Here is a 23,609-nt window from a genome sequence, read left to right as displayed (position 1 = left end):
CCTGCCTCAAAAGCCAGTAAATTAATATACATTTTTGGGAAATAGTGAACTGGAACATTTGAAGAAGAGTATGTCACTAGATAAATATGTGTTAACGTGAGTTAAGGGATAGATGGACAGATGGTCGGATGAATAGTTTGGGATTCTGGCTTTGTCACAGATTAACTGGATGACCTTGGGCAAGTTAAATAAGTACTCTGGGCGACCTCCATTTCTTTTCTATAAAATAGGGATAATGAAAATGGCTGGGCTGCCTAAGTGTGAGAATTAAACCTATTAATACAAGTGAAGCACTTGGATAAGAGTTTGGCACCTCATAAAAGCTCCCAATAACAAAACCTGTGTTACGTTGATTTGCCATTGTTGCATCTGCCGTACTCACTGTCCCACGTAGCTTGGCTTCTTTTAAGACCTTTGCATTCTCTGCACTTCACAGGTCAACAGGTCCTGGGCCTGGTAGAGAACCAGAGTGATTGGTACCTCGGAAACCTGTGGAAAAATCACCGCCCTTGGCCTGCCCTTGGGAGGGGCTACAACACAGGTAAATCATGAGGGTGGCTTGCTGGGGGTGGGACAGGAGGTGGGCCAAATCACGGGAGAAGGCCACCTGGTTGCCCGAGTTCTGCACTGGACGGTACATAAGCCGTTGGCCTTCTGGTTCTTGCTTAGGGCTGCAGCTACAGGCAAAGTCGCTACTGGGCCATGGCAGTCCGTGGCATTCTCACCAAAAAGCCCCTCTCCTGACTGACCGTCAGCCCCAGATCCAGCGGGACGGCTTTACGAGTGTGACCTGTAGGTTCCTTGGCTCTGTTAATAGAGACTAGAGATCATCGTGTCCACTTTAGGTCCCCAGGGTCTGTGTGCATCCTCAGCATTCAAGATTCATCTTTGTATGGGGAGCAAAGTTGCTGATGTGTATTGACTCAAAGTTTCTTGTCAGAAGCGACGTAATTTCTTTTTTGTTTTATTTTGTTTTGTTTTTTCCCTTTTTTTGTATCATTGAAGTGTAGTTGATTTACAGTGTTGTGTTAGTTTCAGGTGTACAGCAGTGATTCAGTTATACGTGCATATATATCTTCTTGTTTCAGATTCTTTTCCCTCATGGGTTAGTAGAAAATATTGAATATAGTTCCCTGTGCTAGGTCCTTGTTGTTTATCTGTTTTATATATAGTAGTGTGTATATGTTAATCCCAAACTCCTAATTTATCCCTCCCCTCCCTTTCCACTTTGGTAACCATAAGTTTGTTTTCTGTCTCTAGGTCTATTTCTGTTTTGTACGTGAGTTCATTCGTATCATTTTTTTTTTTTAGATTCCACATATAAGTGATGTCATATGATATTTGTCTTTTTCTGTCTGGCTTAGTTAGTATGATAATCTCTGGGTCCATCCATGTTGCTGCAAATGGCATTATTTCATCCCTTTTTTATGGCCGAGTAGTATTCCATTGTATATTTATACCACATCTTTATCCATTCATCTGTCAAGGGACATTTACGTTGCTCCCATGTCTCGGCTCTTGTAAATAGTGCCACAGTGAACATTGGGGTGCATGTGTCTTTTCGAGGAAATGACACAATTTCCGCTAACATGAAATTGGCTAAAGCATATCATGCGGTCGTGCTCACCTTCAAGTAGTGTGGCCAAGTGCAACCCGACCATGTGCCTGGAAGAAGAAAAGGCAGAAATATTTGGTAATTGGTACTTAGGGATACCAGAGCCCCTAAACACCATGTGTCTGAAATCAAATCCATTTTCTACCTTGCTGCTAACCCAAAATGCGCACCTCCTCTTTTCTTTCTGTCTCTGTTAATAGCATCATTCATTCATTCATTCATTCATTCTTTGTGCAGCTCTTGTCTGTCTAATGCTTACTGTGCACTAGGCCCCAGGCACAGCCCATGACCTCGTGGAGCTTATAAAGGATGAAACTAGAGCAACCTCCCTCTCCTTAGGCCCACGTCCTGCCACTGTCTACCTATGAAATGGCTCTGAATTCTGCCTCTTCCCCTCCATCCTCTTTGCCACTACCTGGAACTGGAACTTGGAGCTCAGGGGGCAGTAGGGTAGGTCAGGCCAAGAAGGGCTGGGACTTGGCATCTGGGACCAGCTATACTGAGTTGGGGCAGGGGTCTGGGGATGGCGCCACCTGAAGGTGATAGGTGGTAGCCTGTCCTGGACACTAAGGTCAGTCTGTAGTGGGAAGAGCCAGACTCAACTCTGAGAGCTGAGGGTCAGATTCCTGAGAGGTCAGGTGCAAACACGGAGCCCCAGAGGCCACAGGAAAAAGGCTGAGAGTCAAGCTTCCAGAAGTGAAAGTTCAGAGATCAGGTCAGAGTGGGGTCAAAGCTGGAATAAGACAAGGAAAGAAAGGTCCAGGGTCAGTGTCCTGTGCAGCCAGAGGTTAGGGAGGCCTTCATTGAAAGCTGTCCTTTGAACTGGGGGGACATTCCTTTAGCCGACATTTGCCAGAACGTCCAGGCATGCCTCACGGGATGTAACACCCAGTCATCACAGCCTGCAGGGGTTGCAGTGGAAGAATTGTAACCACCAGCCCTTCACAGACCCAGGCTGCATCCTGGAGGCTGTGCTGGGCATTCACCCATGAGTTGCTGGATGGTGGGAAATTCTGGGGAGTCCCTGAGAGGGGCCAGGTTCAGGGAGGGAGCCCAAAGGGGCTCAGAGCAGCAGCTTTTCTTAGCGGATTTAGAGGTATTTCGGTGTTTTAATAATGGGTAAGCCTCTGCATCCCAGTTAAGTATTGACCAGGTGCTGTCCCTGGTGCGTTGTAGGTGTTCATCTCATCGGATCCTCACACTGACCTCATGAGGCAGGAGCTATTCTTATCTCTATTTTATACCCAGGAAACTCGAGCTTAGAGAGTGAAAGGATGTAGTCTGATAAGTAAGGAGCCTGCTATTAACTGCCAACCTTCCTAGCTTGAACTTTAGTGGCTTCTATTCTATCAAGAATACTTTTTTAAAATGTGGAGTCCTAGACTCTTGAAAGGTCTGGGGAGGGGTCCAGGATTCTGCCCTAAAGGAAGCCTCCAGGATGTTTCTGGAGCAGAAGGTCCAAGGGTCTGCTCTGATAAAACGTGGCACCCCATTACCCCTTCCTGCAAGCTTCCCCAGGAACTGTTTTCTCAGCGCATTTGAGGCTGGACCCTTTAGGAACCCACAGTGGGCCAATGAGAGGGCTCCCTATGCTGCTTCTGCTCAGCAAATGATCATCTCATATTGATCTCCTGTGCCTGGGTGTCCACACATTCACTCCCGGCTTTCCTAAAGCTCGGGACACCCATGCTTATCAGGTGGGAGAAGGGGCATCTCAGGTAAGCCCTGGTGTGTGTTTAGTTCCTGCCTTCCACAGCGTAGAATAATAGAAAATGTCACATGGAGATACACTGCAGTGCCTCTAGGACACAGCATCGGGGTCATTGTTATCTGCATCAAACAAAAACCACCGGTCATCAATCTGGGTTTGCAGGAGGAAGAACAGTGTAGCACACTAGGGAATTTATTATGACCAAAATGGCATGTCCCCTCCTTCAGGAGACAGACAGGTACCTAAACCCTCTGCAGCCCCTACTTGATATACCAAGGCAGTGAGTTGCTTCCCTTCTTGCTGCTTCTAAAAGGGCAGAGCAGATGGGAAAAAGCCCTGTTAGAAGTGATGTATCCATTTAAATAAGCCAGTGACACCAAGTGATCATTAGAAAAGGATTTCTGTGACATCAAAATGCATTGACTTTCATGATGGGGATTTGTTATTTTAAGACTGAGGATTGTGCCACACATCAGTGGATGAGTCATCCAGACACTTAGATTCTAATGGAAATTGTCAGGACTCCACTGGAGAGAACCTGCTCCCCTGAATCCCAGCGCATCTCAAGCCTCCAGACGGGGTATCTCCAGTCGAGCCCCGTGCTGAGCCGTTAACTTGGTGCTGGGAAACCAAGACACCTTGCTTCACCTCCTTGAAGCTTAGTCCTCTCCCTTATGAAATAGGATAAATAACAGCACCTAGCGTGTGAGGGTTAATGGGGTAACTTGTTTAATGAACTTAGCCTGTGTCCTGTTGCATTTTTCTGCCACTTATTTCATCAGGGAATGGGATCCACCTGCTTTAAAAATGGTGGTTCCCTGGTTCCCTAGGGTTTGCTGAGGTCTCCTAAGCTCTCGGGTCAGAAAGAACCAGTACATTTTCTTGCTTTTCCCCAAATATAATGCAGTCACCTTGCAGTTTTTTAATCTCTCCCCTAACTAGAAAAAGTTAACTTTTCGTATCATTTTAGAAAAAAAAAATGACAATGTTAGTTTGTTTATCAGCCGATTCTTCTTTGAAACCCCCCAGAAAATGCATAAAATGTTGGAGCTGGAAGATCTGCCTTTAAGACTTGACCTTGACGCTTGTCAACTTTGTGCCTTTGGAAAGCTGCTCAAGCTCTCCAAGCCTTGGGTTCCTCATCTGTGATCTGAGAATGATAGTCCTATCCCAGAGCCTGCTGTGAGGCTCCAAGGTGGTGGTATAGTTACAGGGGAGCTGGTCAACCCAAGTGCTTTTGGAAGCTGCTGGTGGTTTTTCTTTCTCCTCCTGACCACAGCCTAGTATCTGTTTTCAAGTAATTCAGGTTCAGCCACATTTGTCAGATACAGCTGCATTCACCAGGCATCCTACAAGGCACCTTACCATGCGTCATCTTTGTTAATTCCTAGAATTGTCTTGTATGCTAGACACTCGCCTTCGAAGAGCCAGCCAGTTTCCCTTCCTCTTTGTTTTTCTTTCCCAGTCTGCTTGCACAAAGCCCCCAGGGTCCTAAAAGATGAGGGAAGATCTGCCCACCTCTCCGACTCATCCGTCTCCCTTGTTCCTGGAGCGGTTTACAACTTAATTCCGTATGAAGGGAGCTGCTAAACCACAGCAGCTGTGGATGTCCAGACAGACGCCGCTCAGGGTCCTTGCTACAGCCATTCAGGTGGAATAAAGGAGAATTCCCGTATCCTCGCGCAGAGGTGTGTCCATTCCCGACCATTCTGTCAGTTCATCATCTCCTAGGTGCAAGCAGCTGTCTGCAGGACTTTAAAAAACAAACAAATGAAACCAAGATTATGATAGTCTCATAAAGATTCAACCCACTCCCGTTCATATGCTGAGAGTGAGTATCTTAAAAACAAACACCAGCAAAGAACAGAAAGGAAAAGAGAGCTCAAAGTAGCAGGTGACGGGAGAAGGGGCCGGGGAAGGCAGGCCAGTAGAAAGAAGGTGGCAAGTTTACAGGAGGCTCATCCGCACAGGATCCTAGACGTTACTCACGGAGAGGATGTGTCCTCCCTGAGACATATTAAGGATATAATATTAACCAGAAGATGTGCTTTCAGGAACAGTTTAAAAGTAAAATGCATCCTGTTCCTTTCAGTCCCCAAATTAGGCCAGACACAGGCAGATGGAGGCCTGGCTCTCCAGGGAGGGAGGAAGAATTTCTCTAGGAATCCTTATCTACAGAACAACAAAATTAGGACATTCAAGGACTGACTCACCTCTGAGGTTGGAGCAAACTGGGCTGTGAAGAAGTAAAGGGAAGGAAATTCGTGGTAAAGTCAGACACGGTGGCGAATTCCATGGTGGCGATCGAAGGAGCCAACATTTGACAACTTGCTCAACAGCTGTTAAAGAAAGAGCTTTAGTGGGACAGCTGGCAGCACGGGATGTAGGCCACCCTCTGCTCTCCCTCTGGCACCTGGCATTCTGCAGCCCTAGGCCAGTCTTTTCATTTCCCTGAGCCCTCTTTGTGTCTTGGGTCAAGAACCAAGATCTCTTCATGCTCTGAAGGAATATTGGGATTGGATGATTCCTGTCTGTAGTCAATACGTCCAGAGAAACCAGATTTAAATGTAGTTTCTTCCTTCAGCACATGCTACTGAGTGCCTGTTATTTAGGGCAGAAAATGATTTTTTTTAAATGTGATACCAATTGGGCTTCCCTGGTGGCCCAGTGGTTAAGAATCCTCCCGCCAATGCAGGGGACACAGGGTCGATCCCTGGTCCGGGAAGATCCCACATGCCATGGAGCAGCTAAGCCCATGCGCCACAACTACTGAGCCTGCGCTCTAAAGCCCGTGAGCCACAACTACTGAGCCCGCGTGCCACAACTGCTGAAGCCTGTGCGCCTAGAGCCCGCGCTCCGCAACAAGAGATGCCCCCCACTCGCCGCAACTAGAGAAAGCCCACTCACAGCAGCAAAGACTCACCACAGCCAAAAAAAATAAATTTAGTTTTTAAAAAAAGGTGATTGTCTAGTAGAGGAGAGTTTGCTTATCTGTAAATAAATTCAGTGTGACTTGAGCCTCTAGCCTGATTGAGATTCAGAGTTGAACATCAGCCCTGCAATAACCCTGGACCAGCACTTTCTAGACTAATTCTAGGAGATATTGCAGGTGATGGTAGTATGTGTTCAGAAACTGTGAACCGTGGACAGCTAAGGTTGAGAAATCTGCATATTGCATCCCTCCCTTGGAGATTCAGATTTCATGTTGGCATATTAGAGATGCTTGAAAGTCCAGAAGTAAAGCTGTTAAACCCACCAGCATTCCGCACTCTTACTTGATCGTAGAACTATGGAAACAAGTTTGGAAACATCCACCCCTACCTCTGTGAACTCGGAGGACAGAGGTGATCACTTTTTGAGCTCTGTATCCCAAGCCCTTGGCATAGAAGTATTTAAATGGAGTTTGTAGAATAAGCCCTATGAAAGATGCTTGCTGTTCAAGGAACGGTTCATCTGACACCACACTTAATAGAAATGTTTACTGTCTTTTGTTCTGCAGGTTCTCATTCATTTTTCTACTATAAGGGCGTAGGCACCATAAAATTGTACCTTCTTAATCAACCTCCTCTGTGTCGTTACGTATCTGAAGCCAGTCACCAGCTAGCAGCGCTCCAGAACTTTCCATGGGAAGGAATGGGGTGTGAGATGGCTTTAAACCTCTCACCATACTGATTGGTGGGTTGCCTCTAGATAGCCCCAATTTCTGTCTTCAAGGGTGGCATTCTAATTCAGATGACACGTTCTGGCTCTTGTCAAACTATCAGAGGCTCACACCTCCACCTGGACACTTCCACCCACTTTTCTGAATCACTTAAAATGCCTATTTAAGATGTTACTTTCCAGGCCCTAGCCTGGAGAGACTGAATCTGAATCTTTAAAGATGAGGCCAGGTAACCACTATTGTAAACACGCTCCCTACATGTTCTGATGCATACCAGCCTCCTAGGTCAGACTTCCATGGCCATGTGCACATCAAGCTCCAGTTGAACTTGAGTTCAACTGAAAAGCTCCATGAATGACTGTTCAGCCAAAGGTTCCCAGTTCCGTACTCCTGTAGTAGATTTATTGAGCCTAAAGCACAGACTTAATATTTATCTCTGGCGAGTGTTATTGGAGTTAGGCCAATCTTTGTGGCCTTTTATTTGACTTCATTTTAGCTTTCAACTTAGGGTCAACTGCAAAAATAATGGAAATGCGTTCTGTTCTTTAAGCCAGTGGCCTTGCCCCGTTTTTTTTGTAACATGTCTTGAGTGCCTCTTTTACAATCCTGGAATAAAATCCAAAGATGTTAATAAAAATCCATATTACATGGTCTACAAACATAATGTCAAAAAAAATCCATACAGTTCCCTGGCTATGATATAAAGAAAAAAAGGAAATGCATTTACTATAAAATAATATTGACTGCCATGTGTAATTGCTCAGGCCTGGCTATCGTCAAAGACGTAATGAAGTTAACGAACCACTAGACGCTTGTATGCCTGTGCTCGGGAGAGAGCTGTCTTCAGTGTGGCAGCTACAAAGCAAGATGGTTCTGATGGGACACTGGCGGTCCAGCTTCCGTGAGCGGGCTTTGCCATCTGTGAGAAGTTTTCCAATCTAGTGAACAACTCTTCAGGCAGCAGGAAATAGCCATCTTTGCTTGATTTGTATTCCAAGTTCAATGTCTGTTAAATGATGCCCCAGAAAAGCACTCTGTTGTGGAAGTAGCATTAGTTTCAGGCTCAGATAGTTACGACAATTATACACAAGTATAACACGCATGTCCAGTGGGACCCAAGCAGGATGCAGGAATACTCTTCATTGAGCCAGCCTGTCCCGGAAAGGGGTTCTATCGCCGTTAAGAGTCATGAATCCAAGGCGTTGCAGGTGGTTCAACGGGCTGACTCACACGCAAAGCCGTGATGTGCCCAAGATCTCCCTGGAGGTTGATGTCAACTAATAAGAGTGCTTCCTGTCCTGGGGGAGCTGCGGGAGGGATGGATTGGGAGTTTGGGATTAGTAGGTGCAAACTAGTATATATAGACTGTGTGAACAGTAAGGTCCTGCTGTAGAGCACAGGGAACTGGTTCGGTGATTTTTACCCAAAGCTTGTCCACTTCATATCCTGAACCAGAATCTCCTTTGGCCTTAGTGCTGCCTTGTGGGTTCATACGGAATAAGTCTCCCTCGTCCGCCTGATGACCCCTTAGATATCTGAGGGAGAGAAGGTGAACAATACATCGCATTCTTCTCTTCTGGGGACTTAACACCCCTGGTTCCCTGCATGTCACTGGTTCTCTGAGCCCGGCTTTATTCACATGTGAGATGGAGGTGGCTGTTGTTTCTGCCTCACAAAGGACTGTTGTAGGCCAATGAGATGACAGAGTACATTTACTATGATAGGACAAGACTGGGCATGTAGTCATTGCTCAGTAAATGTAGCAGCGGGCGCATGTCGTCATCACTTAAAAGGTAGCAAAAGAGACTGCAGGGCGGCTGACCGTCACCCTGTGCTCCTGGAGCTCCTATTTCATTCTTCCTACTAAAAGACAGTATTGCTTATGTTCTGGAGATGAACTACCCTGGCTTCGAGTCCTGCCTTCATGGTTCTGGGCAACTAACAATCTTTTCTTTAGTTATCATGTCAGGACAAAAAGAGTTCCCACCTAACAGGGTTGCTTTGCTGAAGAAATGAGATAATATTTGAAAAGTGCTTGAGACAGTGTCTGGATCAATAAATATCAGAGATTAGCACTTGCCCTTTCCTTTTCTATTTGAGGTTCAAAAGTGGGCCCCACAAGTGTGGCTTTTCAGCATCTTTTGATAGGAACTCTGTCTTTTGTCCAGTGAAGACACCTGGGGCTGAGCTCTCCCTCCCCAGAGCTGACCACTCATTTGTCTATTCACTAGGCAGATATTCATCAGACACCTTTCTTGGCCTGGGGATGCCACTGACCAAGACAGAAAGGAGCCCTCTTCATGGGAGGTTGCTTGTCATTGTGGGAGAGAAGCAGTCTTGCCCTGGTGTCCTTTGGTACCATCTCCTCCTGGGCTCCTGCACCCACCCAGCGCCCCTCGTTCTGCCTTCCCTCTGTTCCTTGAACGCGACCCCTGTGAGCCTCTCCAGCTGCAAACTGCGGCCTCATGCCCCCACCCTGCCTCTTCCTCCTCCACGGTGTTTATTGCCTTCTGGCCTATGATCATTCTGTCCATTTTCTTCTTAGCTATCTGTCTCTTTCCATGAGGATATAAGTTCCTCAAGGGTTGTAATAATTCTGTCTGTTAATTTTCCTGCTTTATCACCTGTACCTAGAATCATTCCTGGCATATACTAGACATTGAGTAAGTATTTGTGGTCGAATGAAATAAATAATTTTGGAAGATGCTGTTTTGAAGACAGTGACATAGAACAGCGGTTATCAGTGGGCGTTGGTGGCAGATTTGGTGCCCCAGGGGACATTGGCAATGTCCAGAGACATTTTTAGTTGTCACAACTAGGGAGATGCTCTTGGCCTTTAGTGGGTAAAGGCCAGGGAGGCTGCCACACATCCTGCAGTGAACAGGAGAGTCTCCTACAGCGAAGAATTGTCCAGCCCAAAATGTCAGTAGTTCTGAGTCTGGGAAACTCTGACATAATGTGATGGCTGGGAAGTATGGAGGGAATTGGATTCTTCTAGAAAGAGCCATCTTTTACGGAAGCCATCTTTTATTCTCTGAGGGAATAACATTTGAGCTAAAGACCTGAGGACTAGAAGTTGTAGCCATGCTACAAGATGGCTTGATCTACAAGATCTAGAATAAGAGCATTCCAGGCAGAGAGAGAGGGGCAAGTGCAGAGACCCCCGAGCAGGAGTGGACCTGGATGTGTGTGTTCCTTTCGCATCATCATGCCTCACATCCCCTGGTCAGAGACAACAAGCAGGCCTTCATCAAGCCCCAGATGATTAGCCCACGTCTGGGCCATTCCTGTTCCCCTCGCTACACTCTAGAAATGCTCAAATCAGATTCTCCAAGTGCTCAGATTCCAAATGCCATAGGTTCTGCCTTCCATGCCCTCTGAGCTCTCGATTAACATGCCTTAGAGCCATGCATCTGGTCCTGTTTTCCCGCCTTAGCTCTAGGGTTTGTAAAGACCACCAGCGGCCCAGAGTGAATCACGGCAAAGCACAGCGTCGAGGCAACGAGCCTTCCTGGGTTGGCCTTGGCTGACTCTCTAGTCACGTGGCCCCTGCTCTTCCTTGGGCGCTCCCTCAGCCCCACTGGCCTCCTGATGGTTGCCCAGTGCATTCCCACCCTGGGCCTCAGCCCTCTGCCCAGACTGCTCTTCTGCCAGCCTCCCGTACTGCCCACCCCCGCTTGTCCCGTTACCTCCTTCTGTCCACTTGGATGTTATCTCCTCATGGTGGGCTTCCCTGACCATCTTATCCAAAGGAGCACCCTCGATCCCCTCACTCAGATTTATTATTCTTCATTGCACTTTCCAGCAACATTATAAAATATATAAATCAAGTAAAAATATCAAATATAAAAATCAAATAAAATTTTTATTATTCCCCCGCTGCCTATTTGGTAGGCAGAATGGCCCCCACAAAGAAGTCCATGCCCTAATCCCTGGAACCTGTGATTATATTACGTTACATGGCAAAAGAGACTTTGTAGCTGTAATTACGGGCCTTAAAATAGGGAGATTATCCTGGATTATCCAAGAGGCCCAGTCTGATCACAGGAGTCCTTAAAAGCAGAGAACTTTCTCTACCTAGAAGCAGAACAGATATCGCAGAAGGGAATTCAGATTGGAAGCATGAGGAAGACTCACTGTGCCTTTACTAGTTTGAAGATAGAGAGGACAAAGTGACAAGGAATGTAAGTAGCCCTTAGGAGCCAGTAAAGTCTCCCAGCTGACAGCAAACAAGAGGGGAGCTCAGTCTTACAACCGCAAGGAACTGAATTCTGCTAACAACGTGATGAGCTTGGACTAGATTCTCCCCCCAGAGCCTCCAGATAAGATCCAAGCTGGCTGACACCTTGATTTTGACCTTGTGAGAGTCCAAGCAGAGATCCCAGCCCAGCCCAGCCCCTAGATTTCTGACCTATACAACTGTGAAATAATAAATTGATATGTTTTAAGCTCCTAAGGTAATTTGTTATGGCAGCAAGAGGAAACTCATATCCCTGACTTTGCCCATAAAAATGCAAGTTCCATGAGGGCAAGGATCTTGTTTTGTTTATTCCTATGTCCCCATCTGGGACATGGAAAGCTGTCAATAAATATTTGTTGAATGAGTAAGTGAATTCCAGCCTTCTGGTCTCCTTCCTTTCTGGGCATGGAAGGGAGCATGGAAAGCTGCTGGTGGGAAACATTCTGTATTCCCAGTTCTTACTGTGTTGCGCATTCAGTAGGCGAAGCCCTCAGCAGGTACTGGCTTTGGCATTGATACCTGCACCAGGAGTAGAAATTAAAAATAAGATGTAGTCTCTGCTTGCACCATCATCACCCCCTGCCCCCTACAGGTGGTCCACCGTAGACTCAAAGATCAGGAGGTTGGGCTTCCCTGGTGGCGCAGTGGTTGAGAGTCCACCTGCCGATGCAGGGGACATGGGTTCGTGCCCCGGTCCGGGAAGATCCCACATGCCACGGAGAGGCTGGGCCCGTGAGCCATGGCCACTGAGCCTGCGCGTCCGGAGCCTGTGCTCCGCAGCAGGAGAGGCCACAACAGTGAGAGGCCCGCGTATGGCAAAAAAAAAAAAAAAAAAGATCAGGAGGTTAAGGACAATTATATGCCATGTGGTTGGCTGCTGTGATGGAGGGGCACATCCATGGTACAGAGAGCTAAGGCAGAGACCTGCTTGGATGCACTGAGAAGAGTGTCAGAGCAAGGAGGGCTGTAAGTGGGGAAGGTGGAGTGCATGTTCCAGGCCAACAGAGCAGCAAGTGTGGAAATACTTGGCAGGGTCAGGGAACAATGCATACTTTGTCTATTTAATTTAATCAATGTGGACTCTGCCCAGTATACAGGGAGTGCCTAAGTGCACAAGCTCTGTCTCCATCCTTTCTAGTAGAATGGACTTGGGCATATCCCTTCATCTTTTTTCCATTTTGGGGGGTTTTTTGGCCGACTTTCCTCATCTGTACAATAGGGGCATCAGTACAGACTCACAGGATTGCTGGAAAGATTAAGTGAATGGAAATACCTGACAAACAGGAAGCACTCAATACAGGGTAGCTGGGATTCCTGGCCCAGCCGTGGAGATAGATGGGAGGTTCACGCAGGGTAAGCAGTGAGGCTGGGAGCTGGGTAGGTCTAAGGTCTGAATGCTAAAGAGGCAGTTCAGCTTTATCCAGCAGGCTGGTGGGGTTTTAAACAACGCACAGTTTTGCTCCAGGCCCTAGGGAGAAACCACCCTCACCCAACATCCTCTTGCCATTTTTATTGTCTCCATTTATGTCTTGTCCCTGAGCCAGTTTTTCATCTCCTAACGCAGAGGAGCAGCCTGTTCAAACGCTACGCGGAAGCTCCCATCAGCAGGCCCCGGGCACTTAACCCACCGCATTGCCTTCAGTGGCACTGGGTCCTCTGAAGTACCCTCACGACGCAGCCAAGCGCAAGCCCCGCTGCTTATCGGACTTGGTTGGGGGGACCTCTAACTATACTGAGCTGCTAAAGAGTTTTCCCAGCAGCATTCTGAAAAGATGGCAAGCTTGCCCATCGCCTGCCTTCCTGAGCCAAAGCCACTGTTCTAGAAGAGTTACTCTGTCATTCCTTCCTCCTTCCCCTTGAACGGCCTCATGGGAGAGAATGTGTATTTAATTTGAGGCTTCCAGAATCTGACCTTCAGTGCAAGAAGACTGCCCCCAATTTCTCCTCACCCTCTAAGAGAGACCTTTTGGCCTGAACTATTTTCCTTATATGTGATTCTTTCTATTTCCCTGGTAGTTCTATTGGTAGTCTTGTGGTTTTTCTTCCTCTTTGATAAGTAAATCACAAGGCTTCTGTGTGCTGCATAATGGGAAACAACACAAAAAGAAACTAAAAGCAAAACCAAAACTTTTCCACTGAGCTGGCCCTCACCTGCCATTGTCCCGGTGAACTAGAATGGCTGCATCTGTCAAACTGGAGAACAGGACACTGGGCGCTCCTCCAGAGTTTGTCGCCTACTGGTTGTGCATCTGGACTTAAGGCAGTCAGTCCATCTCTCCAAGCCCCAGTGTCCTCTTCTGTGAATTGAGAATAATGATGCTGTCTTAGTCCTTTCAGGCTGCTATAGCAGAATACCATAGGCTGGGGGCTTATAAATGATGGAAATTTGTTCCTCACAGTTCTGGGGACCGGCAGATTGGAGGTGCCAGCAGATTCTGTGTCTGCTGAGGGCTCACTTCCTGGTTCATAGACGGCCATCTTCCTGGTGGAAGGCATGAGGGAGTTCTGTGAGATCTCTTTTATAAGAGCAGCCTCCAGAACTCCGAGAAAATTAATTTCTGTTGCATAAACTACACGGTCCATGGTACTTTGCTATAGCAGCTCCAGCCACCTAAACACAGAACCTAATTTCAGTTTTTTGTTTTTTTTTTTTTTGACATAGGCAGGTGATCTCTGACTAAAAGATCCAGCTAGGCCTTTGAAGCCATGAGTGATGGACCAGTGGCTAAGTAAAGCAGAGCCCTTTCCTTGCTGTGGGTAACTCTACTTGGCTCTGGCATTTCAGCTCTGGGACTAATTGAATTGACCTGGCCTGTTAGTGGACATAAGAGGTGGCCATTTCCCGAAAATGTTTCTGCCCCACTCTGCCGATCCATATGCAAGGTCACTGGTTTCTGTGTCACTCACTCAGGTCCCAGCCTCCCTGACACCTGTGTTGTTCGGTTTGCAGTGCAAGGGAGAGAAAGGGAACGTGTGATCCTGAATCTTCCTGCCGTAAAGAAAATAATCGGGTATTCATTCAGTGCACGGTTTCCTTGAAGGCATATTTATGATGAGACGAGGCATCTGATTTCCTGGAGGTCTCTCAAGTTCACAGCCCCCATCTCTTCGACTTGACTCGCGCATTCATGTGCATTCGCTCACGTAATCCCTGTTTTAGAGGAGCCGATGGTGGCACAGAGAGGCTAATTGACTTCAGAAGTTAGCAGAGCTAGTGAACAGAGCCCTGTGCTTAAGCCTACCTTGCAGTCTCTTCTCAGGGCTTCGGTGCTTGAGATTGGTGGAGCAGTCGCTGAGATCTGTCCCAGAGGGTAAGCCCAGCCCCTTCCCCGATACACAGGAGTAGACAGCTGTGGACCACCTTGTAACCTGCTTCCATCTACGAATTGAGGGCCCAGTATTGTGTTCAGATCACCAGCTAACATTCCCTGAGCGTTTACTTTGTGCCAAGCCTATGCTAAGTGCTTTTCATGCTTTATCTCATTCAGTTCTCACTGTATTCTATGTAAGGTTTACGTGATTATTCAAAATCATACTTTAGAACATTCTTCAGAATCATGGCTGCACATTGAAATCACCTGGGGAGAATTTAAAAACCGTGAGTCTAGGGCTCACCTTAAACCATGAAAACCTCTGATATGAGACCCCTCCATCAGTAGTTTCTAAAAACATGCAGGTGTACACCTAAAACTAACATAATATTGTGAGTCAATTATACTTGAATAAAAAATAAAAATAGGGGCTTCCCTGGTGGCGCAGTGGTTGAGAATCTGCCTGCCAATGCAGACGACACAGGTTCGAGCCCTGGTCTGGGAAGATCCCACATGCCATGGAGCAACTGGGCCTGTGAGCCACAATTACTGAGCCTGCGCGTCTGGAGCCTGTGCTCCGCAACAACAGAGGCCGCAATAGTGAGAGGCCTGCGCACCGCGATGAAGAGTGACCCCCACTTGCCACAACTAGAGAAAGCCCATGCACAGAAATGAAGACCCAACACAGCCATAAATAAATAAATAAATAAATAAATAAATAAATAAATAAATAAATAAATAAATAAATAAATAAATAAATAAATAAATAAATAAAAAAAATAAAAATAAAGTCATACAGGTGATTCCTACCTACCAGATATCCTATCTACTAGATAGGAATGCTTCCTTATCTTTCCCAGTATTGCATTATAAAGACACTCATTTGCACTTTACTACCTTTCTTTGGAAAGGTCCTAAAGGAAAGAGTACCTTTCCTCTTTATCCCCTTTGTCCTGTTTTCCTAACCATCACCAGACTCCAGGACTCCCTAGCTATTTGAATTTGTGTATATTCATTTTAGCTCGAGATATTTTGAGTATTAGCTGTGGATAATATCAGGCCCCACGCTAGGCTCTGGGGGTGCTTAAGTGACACCAGAATCCTAGCCTCAGATGGCTACTGTCAAGAAAGACCTAGGATAATGCCCTCCAGATTCATCCATGCTATCACAAATGGCAGGATTGCTTTTTTTTTTTAAAGGCTGAATAGTATTCCATTGTGTGTGTGTGTGTGTGTGTGTGTGTGTGTGTGTGTGTATACACATTATACATACATATACTGAGGAAACATTTTCTTAATCTTCTTTTATAGATATATATCTATCTCATGTTTTTCTTTATCCATTCATCCTCAAAGGAGTTGTAGGTTTTTCCATATCTTGGCTATAATGCTGCAGTGAACATGGTGTGTAGCTATCTCTTCAAAATACTTATTTCAGTTTCTTTGGAGAGTTACCTATGTTACCTGTGTGATGCGATGGATGCATTAATTGTCTTGATAATCATTCTACAACATATAGGTATATCAGATCATCATGTTGGACACTTTAAATAATACAGTTATGTGTCAACTATTCCTCAATAAAGTTAAAATAAAACAAACCTTAAAAAAAGACTGAGGAGTAATTGCAAGGGATTATCATACATAAATACCCAGACGGAGGAGGTGCAGGGATTCCCCTCCAGTGGTTTGTTTGTACCTCTGTCCTTGTCTGGATTACCATCCTGTGCTTTCCCTGGGACTGACAGAACCCAGCAAAAAAATGTGAGTGACATCATAGAAAAGGAGAGAGCCGCCTCCTAGTCATCTCCTTGAGAGCTGTTCCTGTCAACCACCTTTATGCTTAGACATCCCTCCTCCCCCGCCCCCGCCTTGTCGCCCTGGGCCCTCAATTGCCCAATCTCCTCTTACAGCATATTCGACATTTCTCCACAGCAGGTCAGAGGTATCTGAATCAGAATGGCAAGACCGATCCTGAATTGGTTAGCAGAGCCCTGTGGGACCTGCTCTAAGTAAGGAAATCTCAGCTCAGACAATTATCTGAGAGAAATGGCTCAAGTTGCTATACTTCCCAGGCAAGCTTTGCCGGTCGGACCCACACGTATTCAGCGCAGACTGAATGCCCAGCGCAGTGCAGGCAGGCTCATCGTCAGCTCTGCTCAAGGGGACAACAAAAGCAGTAGAAAACATGACTCCCGTCTTCAAGAAAAGCCTAGCATCAAGTTGCTGCAGCAGCAAATATCCTGAGGAAACATTTAACCCTTAATCTTATTCAGAGTCGATTTCATATCTTCCTGAGGAATGTTTAACTGTTTACAGCAGGGGTGGTTTCATGCCAGATTTACCCACCACCTGCTTTTGTTTATCTCAAGAGAGGAATGGTTTTCACATTTTTTAACAACTGAGAAGAGAAATCAAAAGACAAGTATGTTTTGTGACACATAAAAATATGAAATTCAAATTTCAGTGTCCAGTAATGAAGATTGATTGACACACAGCCACACCATTCATTTTTGTTTTGTCTGTGGCTGCTTTGGCCAGAAGTTGAGTAGTTGCAACAGAGACTTATTGGCTCACAGGGCCAAAAATATAGTCTGGCCCTTTAAGAAAAAGATTACCAGTGAAAGCTTGCAGCTTAGCAGAAAGAACATAATTTGGGGAATCCAGACTTGGATCAGGATCTTGCCTGTGCCACTTAGCTTTCCACATCAGGAAAATGAGAATAAGAAGATGTCCTTAATAGGCTGTTGTGAGGATTAAATAAGCTATTGTAAACATAGCACAGAACCCAATGATCTAGAACTAGTCTAGATGCTCAGTAATTATTGATTACTTTCACCCAACTTAGTTGTTATGCAAATATGATTTCTAGGCACTGAAAGGGCAAAATTGCATGAGATCTAGTCCTGCTTTTTTTGTTTGTTTTTTTTTTTCATTTTTCTTTGATTCTAGTCCTGCTTTTAACTCTTGAGAGACGTCTCCAAAGATGAAGGGGAAAGGAATGGAACTAATGTATGTATGTGATCTGTTAAAATCTTTCCTCCCCACCTATGAGGGAGAAAGGGAGGGAGGAAAGAAAGGAGTTACAGGTGTGATTACTCCCTAAAGTAATTAACCAGGATTCTGTGGTTGAGGATATCAGGGACAGACCTCTCTTGAGGAGGAGATGTTTTTGGTTTTGTTTTTTTGCGGTACGCGGGCCTCTCACTGTTGCGGCCTCTTCCCGTTGCGGAGCACAGGCTCCGGACGTGCAGGCTCAGCGGCCATGGCTCACGGGCCCAGCTGCTCCGCGGCATGTGGGATCTTCCCGGACCAGGGCACGAACCCGTGTCCCCTGCATCGGCAGGTGGACTCCCAACCACTGTGCCACCAGGGAAGCCCGAGGACGAGATGTTTTAGCTGAGACCCAAAGGGTGCACTGGAGCTGGCCATGGGCCTGGCCTGGAAACAAGAACCCAGCAGCCCCAGTGGGGGCACGGGCTTGCCTTGTTCTGGAACTGACTGTGGGGTGAGGGGCAGGAGAAGCTTGAGGTGAGACTGGGAATCAGGCAAGAGCTTCCTGGGCCGTGATGGGATGCTCTGGAGTTTGGATTTTGTTCTGTAACACAGTGGTAAAGACAGCCCCTAGCTGAGAACATCAGTGATCTTTTGTACATTACTAATTAGTAATAATGACTAGTGTAAGATTAATTCCTATTTATCATTCCTCGATCAATAATTTTACAGGACCCCCTCCTTGCATGTCAATAAGCTATTTATTACTGTGCTTTGCTTTGCCTACCCATGTCTGATCCTCTCTCCAAATGTTCATATGATTGTAGGACATCAAGGGGCACATTCCTAATTCTGTGTTCCAACTGTGACTTAGATGGCTAGGGCAAAAGGGACTCCCAGTAGCCTTCACTTATCATTCAGTATTTCCTAGAGAGGTATTTATCACTACATCATCTCCTCGCCCCTCTCTCTGGCCCCTCATGGCCCCGTCAGCACACAGGTGGGATAATCCAGATGGCTCTGGACTGTGGAGCATGGCCGTTCCAGCACCTTCTACTGCTTTATCTTACCACACGACTCCCCCATTTCCTCCCTTTTTTGGAATTATCACCAAGAGGTACCTCAAAATCTTTGTATAATTAAAGTAAAAAGCTTGTATTTGAGGAAAAAATCCACAGGAGTAATTCTGCACAGGGTAGAATATTCCCCAAGGGAAACTTGCCTCTGGAGAAAAGAACTGTATCGTTGCCTCCATTTCACAGATTAGAACAGAGAAGTTAAGTGACAGTCCCAGTGTCACACAGCCAGGAAGCGTCAGAGACCAGATTCAGTCCCAAGTCTGTCTGACTTCAGACCCTAGCTCTCTGCAAAACCCTCTGCTTTGGCCCAAAGGTAGCAAGTGGGCTAAGGAGATGGGCCAGAGAGAACTTCCTGATGCAAAGTTTGTGACACTTCTGGCTATGATTGGGAGATGGACAGTCATTTAACACAAGAACAATGTTTCGACTTCCTGGCCTGGCTCCACCCATCCTGGACGAGCTAACTGCACTGTACAGAGCCTCTAGGATCTCTGTTTTTAACCAGTTTATTTGTGTGTTTCAAAGCCCTTTTTCCAATTAGCCATTCAGCAGGTATTAATTGCACTTCTGTTAGGTACCTCTGGGCAGGTCGTCTGTCTTATTTCTGAACTCATTCATTTATTCATCAGCTCAGTTGTAAGCATTCTCTGGGTCTGTCTGCCAGGCCTGCCATAGGGATGGGTTCTTCTGCCCTGGAGAACTCAAGAGGAGACCCCGAGCAGCAAGATGAGTAGTGTTAAGGGATAGCTTGTGGGTGGAGAAGAGACACGTGGCCAGCTGTGCTGCAGGGTCCAGGAAGGCATCCAAAGGGAAGGCTGGGAAGGACAAGGGGCGGAGAGGGTAGGGGGTAAATGGAGGCAAGAGGGAGAAAGAGCAAATCATATTTAGCTCAGTTAGAGCTCAGAATTTCATGATTTTCTTCTTCCAGTGTTTTAATTGACATACAGCGCTGTTTAAGTTTAAGGTGTAGAGCATCATGATTTGACTTACATGCATCATGAAGTGATCACCACAGTGAGTTTAGTGAACATCCATACTCTCACATAGATACAAAAGAAAAAGAAAAAACTATTTTTCCTTGTGATGAGAACTCCTAGGATTTACTCTCTTAAGTTTCGCATGGAACATTACAGCAGTGTTAGTAATATTTATCTTGTATATTACATCCCTAGCACTTATGTATCTTAAAACTGGAAGTTTGTACCTTCTGACCACCTTCATCCAATGCCCCGTCCCCATATCCCACACCTCTGGTAACCACAAACCTGATCTCCTTTTCTATGAGTTTGGTTGGTTGGTTGGTTGGTTGGTTGGTTTTTAAAGTATAATTCCTTGGTTTTAAAGAGATTCATAATTGTTCAGAAGAGATCCAGTTATAAGAGGGCTGGGGGGAAAAAAAGTAAGCATAGCTTAGGATGACTGCATGCCCTTAAAAGCCAACATCAGGGGGCCAGCAAATTCCTTTATTTTCTGATCCCCACCCTCCCAATACGGAGTCCATCCATCTGGGATCCTCTTTGGTTATCATGATTCCTAAGAGTCCCCCGGAACAATTGCTGACAGGTAGAGCTCTCACCACGCTTCCCCTCCCCCACTTAACAGAAGCAGAAATTTGTTTCTGGGGAGACGCCTCACCCTGCATTAAAGAGCTCCTTAAAAGGATAAAGGGCTTGGTTCCACTTTCCCCCACCCCCTTCCTTCTTTCTGTGTAACTGGAAAAGTCATCAAGGGAAGGACACTGATGACTCTTGCCCAAAAGCTTGGACCGGGGCTCGTTTTGCACATTCTTTAAAATGATTGACACCACAGAAAAGCTGGGTTTAGTTCTCCCTTCTCTTTCCCCAGCACGCAGTGCATGCCCCGCTAATCCAATTTGGAGGAAATCCTCTCCCATGAACGGGGCAGCCTGTGGGTTTGCCACATCAGGCTGGCAGAGAGCAGAGAGCACATTCATTCGTGAAGGTTCAGACCCCAAAGGGTTACCCCGGCCTCCTTGCCTGCCAGATTCACTTTCTAGTAGATAGGGCCCTTTGTGTGCCCACGGGAATAGTGTTAATAGTGCTAGCTAACATTTAGTGAGCAGTTGTTATGAATGTTATACGTCAAATGGATTATTTACTTGTTTAAAGAGGCAGGCGCACTCCTCACCGTTCTGCGGCATATCAGCTCGCTCAGGGCCTTTGCACTTGCTGCTGATTCTGCCGGAGTTCTTGCCCCATGAGCAGCGTGGCATGCTCCCTCGCCTCCCACAGGTCTTTGCTTAAATAACATCCTCTTCTCAGAGAAGCCTTCGCCAACCACCCATTGAAAATTTCAACAGGTCCTCCACTTGAGTCTTCCTGCCTTTCTGTGCTCTATCATTATCATCATATATCATCTGTATGTTTAACCTACTTTGCTTATTGTCTGTCTTCGTGTAAAGCCTCCACAAGGATAAGGATTTCTGCTTTCAGAATGGGTTCTGGTACATAGGAGACTCTCAACAGGTATCGATTGAGCGGGGAAAAAAAATGTAATATCACCATAACCATTTTACAGGCTAGGAAAGAGAAGTCGACAGACATTCGCACACGGGCCCCAGGTTCTATGGAAAATAAGTAATGGATCCAGAATTAATCTTCATCTCGGGCCTCCAAGTCTTTACAGCACTACAGGGCCAGCACTCGACCAAATCCAAAGCCTTCTCTAGAACGATGGCTGTTCTAGGAAACAAGGAGACAGAACTGCCTACTCACCCCATTGAAATGTCCCCTTGAGGTCGGCTTTGGTACGTTAGGGATTCGCATTGATAGAAGAGCTGTCTCAGCCCCTCGTCTGCTCTGGACACTTGCTTATTGAGATCCAACTCCCCGGAAAGAATTCCCTTCAGTTCAACACAAGTGCAGGTCATTATGGCCATCTTGAGCAGACCAACTGTGTGCTGTAGATGGTGTTGGAAACTGTGGGTACAGAGGACGTGAGATATAGGGCCACCTGTACGTATCTACACGCACTGCATCTTGACGTCGCAGGCGTAGGCTGGGTTACATAGTGCTTTTCTGCATCCGGTTTCCTGTACTAGTCACGTCCTACTTTATCTTATCAACAACGGTATTAGAAAATGCATGGGCTTGGGAGCCAGATGAAACTGTGTTTGGCTTCTTACTTATTAGCTTCTTAGTTACTTACTCAGTATTTCTGGGATGTTTTAAGGAAAAGAGGTGCTAGGCATCCCTAACACAGTACCTGGGGCCCCTGCCTGGGGCCTGGCAGGTACCTAGTAGTGGGTTGCTGCCAGCTTTGTTAGCTATCAGTGTCATCATTTATTTTTGGTCAGCTTATGAGTGCCTACAGGTGAATAGGAACTTAGTTTGGGTTTAAAAAAAATCTGCCCCAGGTAATAACAGTAGCACTTATTTAATTGAAACTAGCCTTTGTGTTAGTCACTGTGCTGAGTGGTCTACTTTATCTTTTTTAATCCTTATCACAGTCCTATGAGTTATTATTTATACCTATTTTACAGAAGAGTACACTGAACCGTAGAGCAGTAATTAGGTCACTTAACCGAGGTCATGCAGCTAGTAAGCATGGAGGTGACATGTGGATTGATGCTGGGACCTTTAATCTCTGTGGTCAGATCCCCAGGTAATCCAAATATGGGACTTGGGAAGTGACTCTCTTCTTGCTATCATTCTCAAACTAGTCAAGGGAGCAACAAAAAGTATCAAAGCTGGAGTCCAAACACGTTCAAGTCCTTATTCTGCCATTTGCATAAGCATCCCGACCTTAGGACATTCAGCTCACTTCTCTGAGTCCTGGTCTCCCCATTTATGGAAGATGAAGAGATTGCCCTAGATGATGTCCAGGGGTCCTTCCTACTGCATGGGCCTCTGATTCAGAGAGACAGCCCCTTCTTTCAGCCTGCTGCAAGCCTGCAGGATCAGCCACACTGCCACTGGAGTCAGAAAGATCTCGATGGAAACCTCAACTCTGCCGCTCATGAGCTGTACAACCTCAGTTTCCTTACGTGTAAAAGAAGCGTAACCATCCCAATTTCACAGAGGCAGTCAGGGGATTAAATGAAATAACATACATGTAAATAGTCAGGATCCCATCATCTTATCAGGTAATTCAAGGTATTTTAATGAAGGGACTGTTTATGGGATGGACAGAGAGCCCTGAAGGTGTCGGCAAGGAGACTGAGGCACCAGAGACCAGCAGAAGAGGCAGCTGTTACCAGCTCTGGGCCAAGAGATACGTGTTAGTTTCCTAAGGCCGCCATAGCTAAGGACCACGAACTGGGTGGCTTAGACGGCAGGAATTTATCTTCTTACCATTTTGGAGGCTGGAAGTCCAAGATCAAGGGGTGGTTCCTTCTGAGGCCTCTGGCCTTTCCTCGTGAGGTGGCTGTCCCGTCCCTGTGTTTGCACATGGCCGTCCCTCTGTACCCGTCTGCCCAGGTTTTCCCTTCTTATAAGGATGCTGGTCCTGCTCAATTAGGAACCTCCAATGACCTCATTTTAAGTTAACACCTCTTTAAAGACCCTACCTCCAAATATAGTCACATCCTGAGGTCCTGGGTGGGGGTTAGGACTCCAACATATGAACTGGGGGAGAGGGGCACAGTTCAGCCCATAGTAAGATACAAAGAAGAGGTGATGCTGCCAGACACCAGTGAGAACTAGAGCCGTGGAGGTGGCTGCCCAGAGGAAGCTGCAGGGGAGGGGAGACAGGCCCCGCCGGAAACACTGCCCAGACTCGAGAGTGCGCAGGGAGGACGGCACCCTCCTTCCTCCCACCCTCCAGTCTGTCGCGATGCTTCCGATGGGGAATCTGCCACCAGGGATCCTAGGCAATTCCGTCTGTGATGGCCGTGAGCTCTGCATACCCACCCCTGCATATCTCCTGTTCTTGCAGCGCCTGCTTATTCCTCATGTGCGTGAACGATTGAATGATGAAAAGATACGTAGTGTGCCCTTCCCTGTGGGTTCACTTTGTTTAAGTTGGAAATGGCAGGAA

General features: G+C 46.4%; 1 protein-coding gene across 1 annotated transcript in view; it reads left to right on the top strand.

The window, feature by feature from the left end:
• LARGE1 (LARGE xylosyl- and glucuronyltransferase 1) overlaps nucleotides 1–23,609 on the top strand; it is a 443,593-nt gene that overhangs the window by 318,985 nt on the left and 100,999 nt on the right. The window contains exon 7 of the mRNA XM_007449439.1: nucleotides 437–541. Within this exon, the coding sequence (XP_007449501.1) occupies nucleotides 437–541 (105 nt within the window). The remainder of the gene's footprint in view (nucleotides 1–436; nucleotides 542–23,609) is intronic.

This window comes from Lipotes vexillifer, unplaced genomic scaffold (genome assembly GCF_000442215.2).
Source record: "Lipotes vexillifer unplaced genomic scaffold, Lipotes_vexillifer_v1.1 scaffold374, whole genome shotgun sequence".
NCBI lineage: Eukaryota > Metazoa > Chordata > Mammalia > Artiodactyla > Lipotidae > Lipotes > Lipotes vexillifer.
Note: the sequence above shows the minus strand (reverse complement) of the source record. Positions and strands in the feature narration are given on the sequence as shown.